The sequence below is a fragment of the Lissotriton helveticus genome, chromosome 7 (genome assembly GCF_964261635.1).
Source record: "Lissotriton helveticus chromosome 7, aLisHel1.1, whole genome shotgun sequence".
NCBI classification, from domain to species: Eukaryota; Metazoa; Chordata; class Amphibia; order Caudata; family Salamandridae; genus Lissotriton; species Lissotriton helveticus.
Window position 1 is genome coordinate 256,798,074 of NC_136068.1, and position 19,642 is coordinate 256,817,715.

The 19,642-nt window shown below is 40.9% G+C and overlaps 1 protein-coding gene across 1 annotated transcript in view; it reads left to right on the forward strand.

Annotated features, from left to right (window-relative positions):
• Positions 1-19,395, forward strand: part of PTPN1 (protein tyrosine phosphatase non-receptor type 1) — a 375,455-nt gene extending 356,060 nt beyond the window's left edge. The window contains exon 9 of the mRNA XM_078652036.1: positions 17,320-19,395. Within this exon, the coding sequence (XP_078508162.1) occupies positions 17,320-17,521 (202 nt within the window). The 3' untranslated portion in view covers positions 17,522-19,395. The remainder of the gene's footprint in view (positions 1-17,319) is intronic.
• The last annotated feature ends 247 nt before the right edge of the window (positions 19,396-19,642 follow it).

The window sequence follows — 19,642 nt, forward strand, 5'->3', positions numbered from 1 at the left end:
TTACCAAATTAACCACTAGATCTCACCCAAGATTAATCTTGTGTGCTTCGAAATAACCTCAGAATGAGGTTCAACAGTATTGTGCTAACAGGATGCTCATTTGTAAAAAGGATGGGTTCTGTTATTAGAACTTGCATCTTTTATTTTTTGCACTGCGATTAGGCGCACACTTTTCCAAAGAGTAGGAAACTTTCTTGGGTTTTGAAACATACAGTATGCTTAATTTACATTGGATATGCACACTTTAAGTCGGCATCTAGCGAATGTTCCGACAAATGGTTTACTGAATATTGCAATTAGCAAACCCCTATGCAATCCAATAAAATGATTTCTAGTGTGCAGGGTAACGTCGTCCTGTAGAAACTGTGAAGAAAATGGGAACAGATGTTGTATTTTACAGTACATTTTTCTAAAGTGCTAAAGAAATGGCTACATGCGTTACATCTTTAGTGGTATGGGCTCTCGAATTTTTTTAATACTTTAAAGTCTACAGACTGATTTTCACCATTCCCGGTTTTTTTGGGTGGTTGCTCGAAAATACAAAAAGTTAAGGCATGCATTGTATTATATATTACATCTTTAGCATATCTCCCTGGATTTGATGTTCAGTTCATATAACCTGAGGATGCAGTTTGACATAGCTGTGCTATAATTTTTCAGAAATTAGTAAGCATCTCAGTTTACCTCTAACGTCTGTTGCATTCCATTTTTTAACCCCAATGGTTCATATAATGACCATCAATCTGCATATAACGAAAGGGATTAGAAAACAAAAGATGACATGTCTTAGCCTAGTTATCCCTCTTGTTCAGCAGATCCGAATAGCTGAGAAGGCAGAGCTACCATGTGTTAAGCGTACAAGCTCAAACTTTAGTAGTTTTATATAGAGATAATCAAATATTTTGGAAAGCAGTCCAAATAAATTGTGAATCATTATTCAAGAAATATCTCACGCAGCAGCAAAACAGTGTAATTTCCTAAAAAATATCAAGATTAAGCTATTTCTATCGGCAACAACAGTGGTGACTGGATAATTAGAGGAGTAGTGTAGCACACACTCACTTCCACCCACCCACAAGAACACAAGCACACTCATCCATCCATTCACATGGACACACACGTAAATACACATAATCATACATACTCACACCACTCGAACAACCAGTAAAGCACTTACCAGGCCATGGCGGTGAAGGCAGGACCAGCGAGTGGTGGGAGGGAGAAACATGATGACCCAGGAAGGAGCTGGAGGCTAGGAAAAGGTAAGGGAAAAACGGAAAATCCTGCCGTTGCTTTTCATTGGCTAACCATGTCCTGGCTCAGGCGATGAGAAGAGTACCTTCCTTAACTTTTCAGAGTGATGGGGTGTCCGTGAACATTGCTGATCCCCCATAACTGACTTATTGGGAAGTGGTGGTATGGTGCTTTGCCTAGCAGGACAGACACTCATGTCTTGGGAAATAAAGTGGGGCAGAGTCCCAGCACCTGTACTGACGGGCTACCCCTGCACAATGGAATGTTCCTCAGAGGACAATATAATTATTCTCAAATACCAGCTTTTCCCTTTTAATGAAAAAAACATAATTTTGTCTCAATCACCAACTTTTCATTTTCATGAGATCCAGTCTTTTATTTAATATAGTCCAGTAATATAATCCTTGTATCTTCGTTATATGCCAGTTATTTCCATTGTGCAGTTAGTTACTCCAGTATATTGCAGCCTAAATGTACTCGTATATCACTAGCATCCACCCGCCACTTCATATAATATGGCCAACAATCTGCATATAACGAAAAGGACTAGAAAACAAAATATTAGACATCAATGTCATGATGCGCCTCTGCTATTACTTCTTATTACAGCCTTTATCTTGCTATAACTCCATATTACAGCTTTTGTCTTGATATTACTCCATATTACAGCCCTTTTCTTGATATAACTCCATATTACAGCGTTTGTCATGATCTGCCCCAAGTATTTCACTTTATAACGGTCAATGCCATCTTGTGAAAGGAAACCACCATCTTAGATACACATGGATATGCACACAGATTTGAACTCCCAAACCCACACATGTGTGCATGACAAAGTCTTGATCACACCACCCAGTATTACCACATGCTGCACTGACTGCTTTGCTGCAGTTCTGCTGGGATGGTGAACTTTGGGGAGCATTGCACTGCTTCTGTATGGAGGCATAAGAATCTGCATAGGCAGATTACTATGGATCTGCTAAACCGAGGTGAAACTCTTCGTAATCTGCAGCCTCTGGTCTTTCCCAGAGTCGCCAAGTCTCACAATTGATAGGTGCAGAGCTGGGGTTTGCTGATGAAAGAAGAAATAAACAGTTAAGGATTGGCAGCATCTTACTGTCTTCGCCATGTTTCACCTTCTCCCCTCGTTGGTTGGGACTGATAGGCTATCTGGCTTTCTGAGCCACTGATCAAAAGGAGGCGGGGGTGTTAAGAGGTGCTTTATCATTGCTAAAGCGGAGTGTGATAAAAATAATCACACCAGCAAGTTTTCATGTCTTTTAGTAATTGTAGTGATGAACCACCAGCTCCTGCTGCCAGCCTGCTTGGTTCTCCTGGTAATAACTGTCTACCACGAGACGCTACCATGAAGATAGAACATCAAGCACATGCAGATTTTAGAATGAACACAACACATACCCCTTACTAAAAATATAAAGAAAAGAAGGTAAAGAAAGTATGAAGAAGGAAAGAGAATATGCATGAGAATACAGAATTGCACAAGTGAGAGCATAGGCATAGTAAAAATAGCTCAAAACAACACAATAGAAATCAATACATTTCATAGTCTTCATAACGTTTTGGAAGACAATGAAATCTTGGAGAAGGACCCCTTGAATTAAAACTCGGAACAGGCAAATCATCTGAACATGATGGAAACAAGGATTTGTCACCCTGAAATTTCACCAAGCGAGACATACTGCATTTGCTACCATTATGAACAGTGACTACATTCCTGTAAATAGAAGTGATGACGAATGGACCCATAAACTCAGTGATGCCCTTTTTATGCCAGCTTGTTTTTTTAACAAGTACCCAATCACCCACGTTCCATGTGATGGGTTTGGTAGAATTCTTAGTCAAACCTCTCCTTGCATCTCTTGATAAGATTTAACTTTCGCATCAACCTCCACCTTATCCAACACAGGACCCTCAATGAGAGGTAACCAAGCAGGATTGAGTTTTGATAAAGCAACTCTCCCTCTCAATATTTGAAAGGGAGATTTCTCTAATACAACATTGAGAGCAGCGCGAAGTGCCCATCAAGTATCTCTTAAAACACTCTTGAGAGAAACTTTTCTCTCAACAGCTCTTTGCACACATGCCTTTACCGCCCTGTTCATGCGTTCTGCGAGTCCATTAGCTTGTGGTGCATAGAGTGCAGTTTTCTGGTGAGTGTTGCCATAGTTTTTTTAAACCTCTTGCATCTCTTGTGATATGAACTGTACTCCATTATCTGTGATGAGGAATCTAGGTATGCCTTCACATGCAAATGTATCCTTCAGGAAATCAATAACAACCCTTGTGTTGATTGAACTTACACACCTGGTAGACACCCACTTGGAAGAATAATCCACCAAAAGAATCACAAACCTCTCAGAAGGACTCAAGTTCAAATGGACCAAGGAGATCCAAACCAAGCTTGGTCCAGGGTTCATGCAGAACCTCAACAGGTGACAAAGGAGCAGTATTAGTGACTTGGGATTTATCACTGGCAGCACATTGACTGCACTCTGTAACAACTTTCGCAACATGGCTATCCATTCCATCGGGAGCGGACACTCGGCAGCTGGCGTTTTCTTGTCGTCGCTTTAAATTAGAGAGTGACTACAGTACCCTACCCGGGAGCACAGAAATTTAGTGTCGGGTAAAACTAAAATAGCACGGCAATACCAAAAAGACGTGCAGTGGTGTAATTACATAAGTCCACCGAAGAGTGTTTAGCCATACGAAGCCTTTTTATATCATCAGGGACGGTAATCATATCAGACTGCTGGGAAAGTTTATGAAATCTCGATTCACCGCGGAGTAAAGCCTAATGACGGTAGAGGAAAATTATACATGTTGTATTGAGACAGCTAAAGGGTTTGTCTTGAAAAAGATGGAATAAATTAAAGATAAACCATCGAAACGTGTCGACGCTAAGGAGAGTACAATCGAAAAGGACTGTCCCGGAAGGGTTTAAATACAGATTGCTATTGTATTAGCCCGAGTGCTCCCAAAATCGATGTACAACAGGATCAGATAATTTTTGTGTCTTACAGCTGGGTCTCGATTATGCAGGTCATAATCAATTTGTTTTAATGTAAAATTTATATATGTTGATGTATGATTTATGATTTAGAAATTTTCAGATTTTAACAATTGTGATAAAGAATTGATGTGATGGTGTCTTGTACACATGTATGAAATGTATTGTTTTGAAAAAAAAATGATTATCGCAATTACCATAAGGGTAACCAATAAAGAAAAATGTTTTTTTTAATCTGATTTTGAAATATTTTGATATTGGCTGATATTAGTAAAGAATTGTTGTGTTCTATAGCAATTTGATGCATTGGGTGATAACGTGATCAAGGGAATCTCTCTTTTTTTCCTATCCATTCCGGGCCACCAATACCTCTCTCGTAGCCGAGACTTCGTGAGATTTCTCCCTAGATGTCCCTCATGAGCAAGATTCACTAGCTTAGGTCTTAAGCCATCTGGAGGTATTACTCTCTCACCACGCATGAGTTGACCTTGACATAAAGTAAGTTCATTCCTGATGGACCAGAAGGATAGTAGGTCAGAATCAAGTCTCTTCCTGTCGGGCCATCCTTTAATTACAAAATCCTTAACAACAGGAAGCAACACATCTTCCAACGAGGCTTGCTCCCATTCCAACTCTTGAATAGCAGGCTTCTTTACACTAACACTGACAGTGTTGTGGTCTAAAGTATCATCACAAGAGCCAATGGGGAGTCGAGATAAACAATCTGCTGCTTTATTGGCAGAGCCAGGGAGATATTGCACTTGAAAATTGTACTCCTCCAATCCCAATCCCTCACTCCAACGCTATAGTCTAGGAGGGAGTCTTTCACTCTCCACACATGAGAAAACCTGAACTAAGGGGCGATGATCAGATCTAACTAAAATGGGAATGCCCCAAAAGTAAAACATAGTGTTTAATTTCCCAGACAATAGCCAAAGCCTCCCTTTCGATACACGAATACTGTTGTTCTGCTTTCTTCAATGCCCTTGAGGCAAATGCAATGACACCCATCAACTTGGGAAAGCACTGCTCCAAGACCACTCAAACTTGCATCAGTAGTTAAAGTTTTTCCTTTGGTGTCAAAGTGACCAAGTGTAGGCATCTTACCTATTGCCTGTTTTATGGAGTTAAAAACCAAAACACATTCCGGCGACCACACAAAATGTGTACCTTTTCTTAGAAGAGTCCTTATAGGATCAACAGTGGAGGCAAAACTTGGAACAAACTTAGAGTAGAACTCAGCAAGGCCAAGAAAAGACCTGACCTGCTCTTTGTCTGTTGGGGAAGGAGCATCCACAATATTCTTAGCCAGATCCAGTTTAGGTTTGATACCCTCCCCAGATATAACATGTCCCAAATATGTGATGGAAGATACCCCAATTTTACACTTCACTCTATTTACAGTTAAACCATTGTCACTCAATCTTTGTAAAGCAGTTCTCAAAACTTGGTCATGTTCCAAATCATCTTTTCCATGGACTAAGATGTCATCCCGGAAGAACATGACATTGGAAACATCACCCAGGATCGTCTTCATGATGTGTTGAAAACAGGTAGCCGCAGAGGCTAATCCAAATGGCATTCTGATAAAACGGAAACACCCCAGTGGTGTTACAAAGGATGTTACATGTTTGGACTCTGGATGGAGGGGCACTTGGTGATAGGCAGAGGACAAGTCTAACACACTGATAACCTTGGCACCATCTAACATGTTAATTGACTCGGAGATATTTGGCAGGTGTTGCCGGTCAACCCAGATCCACTTATTTAGACTCCAAGTCCACACACATCCTAATGCTTTTCCCTCCATCCTTAGGGGCCAAAATCACTGGGGCCAACCATTCAGAGGATTCCATTTCCTCAATCACTCCCAGAAGTACTAGTCTCTTGAGTTCATCTTTGAGTGGTCCAAGCGTCATGTTGGGAACTTTTCTAACCTTGTATACCTCAGGTGTTGTGTTGTGCTTAAGCACTTTACGGTGTTCAAAGTTTTTAAGAAGACCATGATCATCAGAGAAGACTTGAGGGAAACTCCTCGCAAAAACTTGCTAGAGACAGCTGATTGGTGAACCAGCATAACTTGCTTAGATGGAAACCGAGCATTGAGGTTGAGAATTATTCCCAAGTCTCTCTGTTGTCTCCAACCAAGAAGATTATCGCCCCTTTTCGCAACATAAATCTTCCCAATGGTCTCTCTTCTTTTGAAATGGATCCTCATAATGGCAAATCCAATCACATCAATGTGTGTGCCACCATAACTAACAGGACTAATGTCAGGGACTGCAAGTTGAAGTTCAGGAAAAGTCTTGTCCCACAATTTATTGTCTAACATTGTGAAAGGAGAGCAAGAGTCTGCCAAAATTACAATTAACTTTTCACCAATCATCACCTCGCTTTCTGGCATACTGATTAGATCAGCGTCGACCATGCCATCACTTCGTACACTCAGCATTACAGTTCTCGAGGTGTGAACAGTTTCTACACCCTCTACAAGTGCGTACTCTGCCACCAGATTTACATACTCTGGCATAGTAACCTTTGATTCCACATTTAAGGCAGGTAGTGCTCCTTGCATAACCTTGAAGGTAGTTGGAGGTGTGGTTGATGCTACCGCATCTGAAGCATTTTATCTTTATTATATCTGTGGGGAGTTTGACCTTCATTCCACACATATTTTTGGAGACGCTGTCAACAGAATCTTGAGTCGTCTCCTTTTGAGTCACTTCTACTAGGATTTGAAGCACAGTCAGTTATCACTTTATGGGTTTTCATCTCTTTAACCCAACCAGAAGTATTTTCCATACCTTCAACAATAGCTATAGCTTTCTTGAGAGAAGGATACTTGGACAGAAGTTTCTCTTGTACCCTTTGACTGTTAGTACACCTGACCAACTGATCGCGAATCAACAAGTCAGTAAGGTCCCCAAATTCACAGGTATGAGCAAGAGTTTTTAGTGAAGCTATATAATTTCCAATTGTCTCATTAGGTTCTTGCATCCTCATAAAGAACTTGGGTCTTTCTAACACATGTATGTGTGGGCCAATGTACAATTCCAACATTTTTATAAACATCTCAAATACATCAGACGGTTCACCATCTCCTTCACCAACAGGAATTATGTCAATACTTTCATAAATACTGCGCTCTTCCACCCCAAGATTATGAAGGAGAATGGCTTGTCTTCTATGAGCCGAGAACTTTTCACGCCACTGGCTACCAAATATGAATCAAAAAGCAGTCTCCATCTCTTCCATGGCAGCAATGGTTCACCTTTTTCAGAAAGAAAAGGAGGTGGTTGATTCATTGTGGTGGCAGCCATAGCTTTAGTGCAAATTGGAAGTTCAGTGACGGTGAATGACTAATGCAGCTGTAATCTTATGTAACACAGTCATGAATGAAAATACAACAGTGTGGCAAAAAGTCAAGTGAGGCAGATGTGAGGTAACACATTTCAGATGGAAAGATACAATCACAGATTTGAAAATCAATGAGTGCAGGTACAGGCAGCTTCTCAATGTCACAACCAATACAGAGGAAACAGTACCTGTAATTTTATTGAAACCGAATAAGTAAATAAAGATCAGGGATTCATAGCGGATTCATAGCGGTAAATCGGTAAATCGTGTTCCGTGCTGGTTATCATGGGCCGTGATAACAAAGATGGCTGCATGTGGCAAAAAGTCAAGTGAGGCAGACATGAAGTAACAAATACTTCAGATGCAAAGATACAATTACAGGTTTGAAAATCAATGAGTGCAGGTACAGGCAGCTTCTCAATGTCACAACCAATACAGGGGAAACCATACCTGTAATTACATTGCAGCCGAACAAGTAAGCAAAGATCAGGGATTCGTAGTGGTAAATCGTGTTCCGTGCTGGTTGTCCTGGACAAGCGACAACAAAGATGGCTGTACACAAGTTGCATAACGTGACGTACGTGATGACGTGGGTGACTCAGTTGAATGTATGCGCATGAGCAAGAGCGTCACAGTGATGTCGCGACCAGCAACTGCCGAACGAAAAGTCAAAATACCTCAAAATTGCCCAAATTAGACGTGGAAACCCTCAGGAAGTCTGGAAAAACAGGAGAATTCGTCGAAGATGCTGAAAGTCGCCTCTTCACTGGTCTCACGATGCAATAGATGAGGAGAAGATGGCAATCCGTGGGTTCAGCCAAAAAGGGAAAGAGTTGTTGGTAGGCTTGTCCCTTTGCAAGCTCCCCTCGTCGCCAGTGTTAAAAAGAATCACACCGGTTATTTTTGCATGTCTTTTAATAATTGTAATGACGAACCACCAACTCCTACTGCCAGCCTGCTTGGTTCTCCAGGTAATACCTGTCTCCCACGAGACGCTACTATGGAGATAGAACATCAAGCACATGCAGCTTTTAGAATGAACACAACAGAGTTCATTTAGGACCCTTAGCTGTACCAAACGTACAGGCCCTTGCCTTATAAGGATAGAAGGAATTCAGCTTTTTCTCCATCCACCCACATAGTTGGGGCCATCAATGTACTGACGGTGGCTAGTGAAGTGATTGGTGTACCTCTACCACTCATGCTGTTATGGACAAGTCACCAGTGCTAGCTTTCATGGACACTCTTTGATTTGATTACCGGGACCCATCTCTCCCTTCTTCCTGCCCAAGCAACACACAAAAACAATGCTCACTGGTCCTACTTCGAACTTTGATGACCATTCCATCTCGAAAATTCTATCCTCCTTAAAACCAAATACCCACTTCAACAACCCTCTCCCCGCCAACTACTTGGCAGTGACCTCTCTACTCATTGCTCCTATTTGGACTGCAATTATCAACGTTTCCCTTCTTCAAGGGTCCATACCGGACTCCCTAAAAACTGGGCAAGTAATCCTCATCCGAAGAAAACCCATTCTGAATCCGGCAATTCCAGACAGCTTTAGACCAATTTCTAATATTCCTCTTCTTGCGGAAGTGCTGGAGAAATGTGTGCAACTACAACTAAGCCAACATATTGCTAATTTCAATCTGTTTGACTATTTCCAATCTGGGTTCAGGCCTGGACACAGCACTGAAACTACTATTGTTCACATTGTAGATGATGCTCTCCAAGCCCTTGACCATGGCAAAATCTGCCTCCTGATCCCTCTGGACCTCTCTTCGGCATTCAACACCATCAACCACGAGAAAGTTCTCAAACGCCTCGAACACTGGATGGGTCTAGTAGGTACCGTTATCAAATGGTTTGGTTCCTTCCTCCAGAACCGCACCCCGAGATTATTAGTCAACAGCAACCTATCTGCTCCTTCCCCAATATCAATTGGTGTTCCTCAAGGCTCTACTCTGTCCCCTACCCTCTTCAATCCCTACCTTGAACCCTTAGCTGAAATTCTTCGCACGGCCAACATCTCCTTTCACATGTACGCTGACGATACTCAGATATACATCAATATCTTTTCTCTGGAGGAGATTACCCACCTGAACGACACCCTGAAACTGAAAGTTCAATGGCTTGCCAATAACCAGCTCAAACTGAGTGCCAAATAAACTGAGTTCCTCCTCATCTCCCCGCCTAATAACTCCAATGACATCCGGGAATGGATTAACTCGATCACAGCACTCAACTGCACATCGACCATAGTGGATTCTGTCAAATCCCTCGCTATAACCTTGGACAGCAACCGGAATATGTGCAAACACATCAAGTCGACGGACAAAACGGCCAGGTTCCATCTGAGCTACTTGAGAAAACTAAAACCTTTCCTTGAAACTGCAGACACAAAATCCACAGTTCAGGCGTTAGTTATCTTCAGAATTAAATACGGCGGCTCTACCCTATCTGGCCTACCAAAGACTTCCATGGCCCCTCTAAAAGCTTGCCTCAACGCAGCAGCTAGACTCTTATCTGGCTCAAGAAAATTTGACCACTTCTGAAGGCCTTGAACTGGCATCCTCTCGAGGACAGAATCCAGCTCAAGCAGGCCTGCATCGCACACAAAGCTGTGTTCACGAACTCCCGGCATACCTCGCCCCGAAAATTGTGGTATCTGGGAAACTCAAAACTCCTGGTCCGCCAGAGACCTCGTGCTACAACCACCCCCCTTCCGCAAGGAAAAAAATTATAATCAAGCGTTTTCTGGGGCTGCCCCAAGAATCTGGAACTCGCTAACATCCTCCATCAATAGAATACCTTCTTTGTCAATCTTCAAAAAGGAAGCTAAAACCTTCCTAATGAGCAAATTCCTCTACTAACTCTCCTTGATCTCACATACCGCCTTTTATCATGACTTTTGTTTCGGTGCATAATCTCCTGTACTGCTTGGCACTTGTGTAACAATTCTCACTCCTTCAAATGTTCTGCCGGTTCTCTGCCTTTTGCTAACTTTTGTCTCCCTGTATACAATTGCTGTTTTTTCTCTTTTTATCACTTACATGTCGCTCGCTGACTCTTGTGCTGCACTGATTATTGTATATATCTCTGGCTGTTGTCCTATTGTGTTCAACTCCCTAAACCCCTTTCCTTTGGCCTATGCTTAATGCTGTACGTAACGTGTTTATCCCTGTAAAGCGCTCTGATACCCTAACAGGTCATGTCCGCGCTCCATAAAACCACAGATAAATACAATTTAAATAAAGTACATTAGACTTTTTAGGCATGCTAATCTCTTGAATAATGTGTGATCTTGTTTCATGCAAAGAGATGATAAAAATCCTATTTTAGGTGCTCTTTGCAAAAGAAAAAAACAATAGCAAAAGGTTACCCCTTTCATTCTTTATAAGCAGTGCCATATTTTCTAGAATCCTTGTGATATCATCAGTGCATAAATAACTTGCACATCAAAGATTGACCCCACCCAAGGATATAAACCATCTTTCTTGAATAAAATCCCCATAGTAGCCTTACAGCTGAAAGCCCTGTCCAGACAGATCCTGTAAACACACTATTTTAGTGTATGGCTTCTCAAAAGTCTCAAAGACTAAATCTGTCTGTTCTGATTTAAACCAAAAGTTAAAGGGCCCCTCAGATTTAGCCGTCCATGCCATGTCCAGGATTTTAAGGAAAGTTACAAATTTGCTTAGAATTGCAAGCACAATGGTGGTCAAACCTCTAAATGATCTCAATCCAACTCTTCAAGTTACTGTCTACACAACTTCAAATAACCCCGACCGTATGCGTCCTATTCACAGGAACCAGAAAGGTGATGATAAAAAAACTCAACATCATGCAACATCCGGTTAGGAGCCACTGTAAGCCATAATCCTCAACAACACTTAAAAAAATGGCTGACCCTTTTGAAAAAAGAAACACGGATTCCAATATCAAAATAACAAACTCATTCTGCAACTCTGAGCATGTCAGTCTGAAAAGAACATGTAGAATTTCAAGCTCCAGTTATGTTGGTCAAAAACTGATAATGGAAAAAGTACACTTAAAAAAATAATTGGATGGGTACAAGTCGCCAGAGCAGAATGGTTTTTGTTTTTGCCAGCTATGCCAGTTAAGCAATAAACTAGTTATATACATATATTTTACATTTTTCTCAAAAGCCACAATATTTCCCATGTACAACCCAAGAACACTAAGATGACCTTATTCACTTTTTTGACAAGAATGAAGTAAGCTAGTCCATAGGTAAGAAGCGTGAACCATTTTTATAACAAACAACCTCTCTCCCAATGCCTGACTTGGTCTACTTTCTTGCTTCAAAGTTTTGGTTGCGTCTGTGATGCTACCTAATGAGAGCAAAGCATCCAGGGTACCTGCAAAACTGTAGTATTATCATGCATCAAGTAAATGTTCTTTGCCCTAGTGTCCAGCGTCATAGAATTCACATATGTATCCCTTTTTTAGAGGTTGATCCTTTGAAGCAAACCAATTATTTCTATGAAGATCCCCATTGCGTATCTTAAGGTGTTGCAGAAGTGAAGATCGCCATTGTATATCTTAAGTTGTAGGCAAACTACTGGCAAGGTTTGCAGTGCCACTGGTGAAGATGTTGTCAGTTGCTATCAACTACTTTCCTTCTCCTCAGAGGATCTCGGATATTCGTGAGATGATTCTGACCCTTATGCATCCTGTTAGTGCCACAAGCAGTTTGCCTTGGCTCCAACATTAAAGGAGCCTCCCTACTCTTGAGAGGATCCTCCCACTGGTTCACCCAGATCGGCACAGTGCTGTAACTTATGCCCCATGGAGATGTTACACAACCAGTACTATTAATTCTTAGCCCCTGTTTTGCTGCTATATATATATATATATGTATGTATGTATATATGTATATGTAACTCGTCACCGGGACAAGGCTCCTGCCTTTTTCAAAATGACGAAAAGCAGACCCAAAATAAAGTGCTTAATCTGAGTGCTTTATTGTCAGCCAGCCGCCATAACGCGTTTCGCTTCCAACGAAGCTTGATCACATGGGGAATATATATATAAGTTTGGAGTGAATACATCTAAATATAGTACTCCTTTCCGAGAAAATGAGCTAGACATTAAAAGCAATTACAATTGCCGCACTGACTTTGCGTTTTATGTTCTCTCGTGCACCTGTGGGCTTGGGTATGTGGGAAGTACCAAGGATATTGCAACATCTTCGGGCTATCATCAACAGCAATCCGGCGTATCCGGACGTTCGACATTTTAAAGAAGTATATAATAAAGACATCAACTGCCTGTCCTATTTCGTTATTGATTCTGTTCCTGTGCCACTGAGAGGTGGCAACAGAGAAAGATCATTAAGACAGTTGGAAACTAAATACATTTTAGACCTAAACAGTAAATTTCCAAATGGTCTTAATAATACAGAAGATATGCACACTTTCTTATAGACCAAAAGTCTGTATAACTGCAACAATAGTGTTAGAATGGATATATCTAGGAGATATTGCACACAATACAATATACCTATCCCCACAGGCTTATGGGATGTAGGTCCTCCTAGTTGCTAAGAATGAAAGCTGAAACCGCTGGGACATGGATAGCTAACATCATGATATTCGTCCAATCCGCCTCAATTTTAATCACAATTTTAAATTGTTTTTTATTGGGACACTTTTTGCACATATGCTTTTCGCTAGACACTTTGAATTTATTGTTAACACTTTATATGATCATCATAATAAGAATTTGTATTATTTGGGGCTTTGTATATGCGTATGCATTGATTCCACACTGTTGAATTTTTTTTTAAATCTGAACCAAAAGTATTAAATTTTGCACATATTTTTGCATAATTTGCACATTAAATTTGCATTTAGGCGGTAATTTGCACTTGTGTTCGCATATTTTGCACAAGTTATATTATGCATGATTTGCACAACAAATAGTCTTGGATGATTGTTTTAAAATATGGACATATTGCGTAATTTGCACATATTCTCTGCGTATTTCGCACATTTTCTAGCATTATTGCGGTAATTTGCAGATGTGTCTATATATTGGGCACAAGTTACTTGATGTGTGACTTGTATATAAAATAACCCTTAAGATTCAATGACACTGCCTTATAATGGCTATATATTGCGTTATTTGCACGTTTGCTGCGTTATTTGTACATTTGCGTAATTTGCACAGAATATGTCAACAAACATCTCATAGGTACTGTATGTGGATGTGTACATCAGGCAATAATTGCACACATCTTGTATCCATACTAAAATCCCATGCATTTAAGCCAGGATACACAGTAAAAAGCCTCGCAATACGAATGTTTCTTCACTGTCTATTATCACGTGGTATAGCAATGAAAAAAGTATGTATAAAAAATCAATGACGTACCGCTGTCACACTATGTGATCAAGGTAGAGAAAGGAGAAATAAACGTACCTGTCATTTCAAGCTGCATGGTGGTCCATTGATTTCCATGTTTGCCGAAAGTAAGTGCTGGAAGTGGTGTGTATATATATATATATATATCTCCACAAAACGGACTCTCACCACTTCAAAGAAACCAAAGGGACACAACAGGGGATCAGTAAGAACACCTTTAATTCTGCACAGTAGGCATGACTCGTTTCGACAAAATGTCTTCTTCAGATGCCTGTTTCACTGTAAACTGTCACCGCCGCTTTTGTCACCGCCGCTTTTAAAATGATCCATTTGGTTCCCATTGGTGGAAACCCAACAAGGCAATTGGTTGTTGGAACGCCCTCTCGTAGTCTCCATCGGCAGACCACGACTCCCAGAAGGCACCAGCCGTCCCTCAGGTAATATTTTCCGTATTGCCTCATGAAAGCTCGTAGTGAGTACTGGTGATCGATAAAAGAGGCGTGTGTGGTGCAGTTCTAAAAATAGCCCGTGAGATTATTCTGACCCTTATGCATCCTGTTAGTGCCACAAGCCGGTTGCCTTGGCTCCAACATTAAAGGAGCCTCCCTACTCTTGAGAGGATCCTCCCATTGGTTCACCCAGATCGGCACAGTGCTATTACTTATGCCCCATGGAGATGTTACACAAACAGTACTAGTCATTCTTAGCCTCTGTTCTGCTGCTATATATATCACGCTCACTCTCAGTCTTACCTCCCTTTCACTCGCGATCGGGTGCTTCGTTTCGCGGTGACGGATCCACACAATCCACAGCTCACCGAACAAAAACAAATGTACCTATATACATATATATATTTTTTTCTTCAAATAAGGTTAACGTATTTTAAGCCGTAAAGCAATAAATATTGGCTTGAGTGCTTGTTTCTTATGTCGATGAACTTGACTGTTGTAACATGATGGAGTAAACAAAATGTTTCCACACTGTTGGCAATGATGTTAAACAAGCTAGATTTACAAGCAGTGCACACAGATCGGCTTCCTGAAAAATTGTCTGAAACCGCCATTTTGTCTAAGTTTCACCACTATTTCCATTCAAATTGTTGTTAATAACAAAAGTAACACAAAAGCAAATAGACAATAGAATTTATTTAAGTAAGAGATGCCCGTGCATACACTGTTTGAAAAATGCACAAATCCTGGCATGTCAAGGTGTTGATGCCTTGCACTTCTGCATTCCAGTTAACATGCAAAAATGGTTACTGCAGTTTGCATTCATTGTAACCAACAAATTGTATGTCTGTGATTCATTTACACTTCGTTGCTGTAAGTCATCCTGCCACCTTGTACCCCTTCCAAATCAATCTGTCTGCTCTGCTCCCAGGCTGCACCTTTTATCCTTCACCTCTCTGCCTCTTTATTTCCCACCCTGCAGCTGTCTTTCTTATACCTTTCCCCATCCGCACCTCTCAGCTCTTATTTCACCCTGCCTGTACCCTTCTCTGCCCACTGGCACATCTCCATCCTGCCCGTACCTCTTCCTGCATTTACATACCCTGCCCTTATCTCTCAGCCTGCACCTCTTGCAACCTGCACCTCTGCGAACCCATGCATCTCACAGACTGCACATAGGGAGCACCTCTCACAGCTTTTATGTCTGTACACATGTCTTCTTACCCGCTTCTCTCTCTCTGCTTCTACCTCTTGATTCCTTCCTTTTTCAGTCTGCACCCAGTCCTCCTGTAGCCCACACCTCACCCCACTACATCAGTTTCCCACCTGCAGCTGTACCTGTCTCCTCACACCTATACATACTCACATCTTTCCCCGTATGTACCATTCCTAGAGTACCTCGCTCGACTACTTCTCCCTGCCCGCCCATACCTTTACTTTCCCATATCTATACACATACATTATTAAGCCCTGCTTTCCTTTTTTGTACGCTCTCTGAACCACCGTTCTACAAGTTTCCCACAAACCTAACATAATTGTGCCCATCACTTCTGCACCTCCGCCTGAGGTTTTGGAGCTTGAGAGGCTTAAGGTTTCAAGATCCGGGTTATTCCAGTGAGATGCCCATTTGCATGAAGCTGTGCAGACATCCTGTTACCCTTTATGTAGTCTTGCCATTGAAAGAATATAGAGGCCTGACTCTCCTTTAGTGATTTTGGCGTTCTCTTCCAGCCTTACAAGTTGGCTTTCTGTCCACTGGTTTGCTTTTGGTCCTATTTGCTTCCACTCAAAGAAGCCAGTTGGCTGTCATCTGCACTTAAAGGAGTATGCACGTTTAGTCAGTGGCATTACTGGCCTGCTGATCAACTACAATGCTGATTGTCCCTCCAAAATGTATCCCAGTCTTTTCGATTCTTCTGATCCTGGTATCAATCCATCTATCTGAGACCATTCGGTTTTTCCAGTTGGTTTGAAACTAACCTGGGCTGAAGGATGAATCATGTCAGTTACTGTGTCTGTTAGATAAGGATTCACACTTAAAGCCTAGCTTGCTGAAATAAGTTGAATAACATGCATTTGTTGTGGTAGATGCCATTTTCAGTGAGCTAGATGCTAACCCTGATCACAAATAGATAGTGTCTCAGAGTAGAAATTAAAAAGGCACCCGACTTGGGGACTGAAAGTCTGGTGCCTTTAAAATTGTTCTTATAAAAGCAAGATAAATTGCTTTTAAATTTAATTGATTCTAAATTTGTCTTTGGCTTTATTAAAATGCACCGTAAGTAGCTAGTTTGTTTTCGGTTTCCTTATGAGGTCATCCTTGAGCCACATGTACTGAGTTAAGGGGCTCAGTAATTTAAACAAATGCACACACTAGAGTAACAGGTCTCTGGAGATCGGACCAAGGCGTTTTGATTCCTAGAGTGAACTAGTAGTTTCAGGACTCTTTCAATATAACAATACATCTAAATTACCTCATGACATTAGACTGGAGTGGTGTCCCAAGAGGAGTGGTTGGACAGCTTCTGTAGCAGAAAAGCTGAAAAATGTCTCAAACATAGGTTCACAGAAGAGGAACTCACAACGCTTTATCCATGCAAAAGAGAAAACACGTCTCCAAGAAAGAAAACTTAAGCAAGTGTCTATGTAGAGTCTATGTTTTAGAGTTAAAAAATTGCCGACTAAATAAGCCTGGCAGACTTAGCCTACTGAGATACTGTTTGCGTAATAAAGTTTAATGTAAATGCTAATTTTCATTCATGTATGATAAAGTTTTAATGACTGGCCCATAAAACATGATGCAAAAACTAACAATAGGTTCTTGTTGTTTTGTAGTACTTGCCAAGACACTGAAATTAGGAAGAGAACTGTTGGAGAACATCTCTATACTTCACCCCAAACAAATGAGAAGTCTGAAATTTTTGATGAGGACGAAGAAGGTCCAAGATCGAATTGGAAGCCATTCATAGCGAATATCTGCTTGTTCACTGTATTCACCGCTGGAGCCTACCTCTGCTACAGGGTTTGTTTTCATTAATGGACTTGTCAGAGGAATTTGATTGTACAGTGAATCTTGCAGTTTGACCAGTTTGTAATAAAGTGCTTGATGGCTAAAAAGGAAAGAAGAACAGAATTGAAGACTTCGTGCATTGCCTCAGGAAGGCAGAACCAAGGTTGAAAAGCTGGAACTTTGATAGGATTAATAAGAAAAATCAATGCACTAGGGTTTAAATTATCCCTGTGGTCCCAAGAACATAATATTCTTATCTCAGGGCCTTACAATATTCAGGAGTAAGCAGAGAAAATGCCAAATACGTTGTTTTCTAACGATCTTGTTGAATTACAACACATTGTTGTTTTTAACCTTCTCAAACAAAACAAGCTTGTCTATTTCTTTGTTACAGTTGGGAGCGAAATTGGGCACAGAAGGAAAATCTGCTGGCTCTTTCCAGGTCTTGTAACCAAATATGATTTTATTATTATTTAGTCCCCTCCCAGTCTACCTCCGAATACCTTTAACTCTACCTACTTGTCTACAGAAGGTACGGGACTTGACGGGGGATGTCTTGAGAGGGTCCTTTTTTCTGTATTTTCATTAAGTCTGAAACTTCACCATGTCTGCTCTGTAGGCAGTGCCTGTGGTAGTCCTACATTTAGTTCTGATTTTGCAAGAACTCTCTTGTGAATTTTTTTCTCAAATGTATACAACCTGTGAAAACGGGTGTCTGAATGTACTTATAGTAACCCAAGAATTGTTTTCAGATCGTCCATGAATGATTTTCTTACACTATACTTGCACATTCGCCTGCATACATTGTACTGTTTGTTGCAAATCATGGGTGCAGGAAAAACATGGAACAAAAACATATCCACCAGCATTTTATAAGTTTTGCTTTGTGTTCTGGTGACCAACACATGATGGCAGTGGTTGGTGTTTTTTTTTTTTAGGAGGGGATGGGGATGATTGGGAGTATTTGTACAATCCTGTACTCTTACGTATGTATAGAATGTATATATATATTTGTGTATGTGTTTGTGTATGTATATTTATACCCTTATGAGCAGTGAGATGTGACTGTTACCCTTACTGCTAAAAAGTGGGTGCATACTTACAAAAGGTAGATTTTCGAGTTTGTAATGCCATCCAACTGTTACTGGTTTGTTGTGAAGTTGAAATGTACTCTACTATTTAGCACCCTGTAAAAACTCTTTACACATCAGGAGGCACTACCCCTTTCTGTAAGCTTTTATTCCACATGTTTTTCTGAACTCAGCCATTCATTCTCCCTCATACTCTTCTTTTGGAGAGTTGACGCAGCCAGGGTCTCTTCATGTTTTGGAGAACCCAGTGAGGGTTCCTTAAAATGAATAATAGAAAAATAAAGGTTGCTGTTAGTGTTCCATTCTTGTTTGTTCATCCTGTTGTAACCCACTCCACTTCGTGTATCATGTCATTGCTGCTGTCATTCTCCTTTTAGCATTGCCTCCTCTCACCTGAAGGAAAAGGCTCATTGCAGTGGAGAGCTGGAGTGAGCTGCACAAGCTCCACTAGAGAAGAACCGATGGACATGTACCGACCCATTTATTTCAATGCATGTTTCTTTTTGCTGTCTGTGTACCACAAACGCATCTCTTACAGCACTGTATTTGAATTATTGGCATGAATATGGAGCAGTTAAGGAGGGCAAATATGTTTGAATCCACATTGTGGAACTAGAAGATTGTAGAACATAGGGGGACTAGAACTTTGAATGGATGTGTCACAAAAGGAAATTGTTCAAATATGGTGCTACATAAGGAGATGTGTATTTTTATTTCTATTCTTTTTTGTGCTAGAACGTAGATTGCATGGGTAATTTCAATAAATGCTCATAGTCTTGTTGCCTTTTAAATAAACCTACCATGCCCATATTTCCAGCCCACCAGAAACTAAACTAAAAGTTGTTCCGTGCAATGACACAAACTGGGAACTGCATCAAAATAGGCTGAATGTTATGAGCCTTAAAAATCCAGACGGTATGTACAGTAGTCAAAGTGTGTCGACAAGATTCCTGCTATGCTGAAAAATGTCCTCACAGCTGGGTGAGTAAGATTGTCTGCGTTGGATCAAGAGACCCACTTGCTTCAATCTATGAAACCACTGGTGGACAAGCTCAGC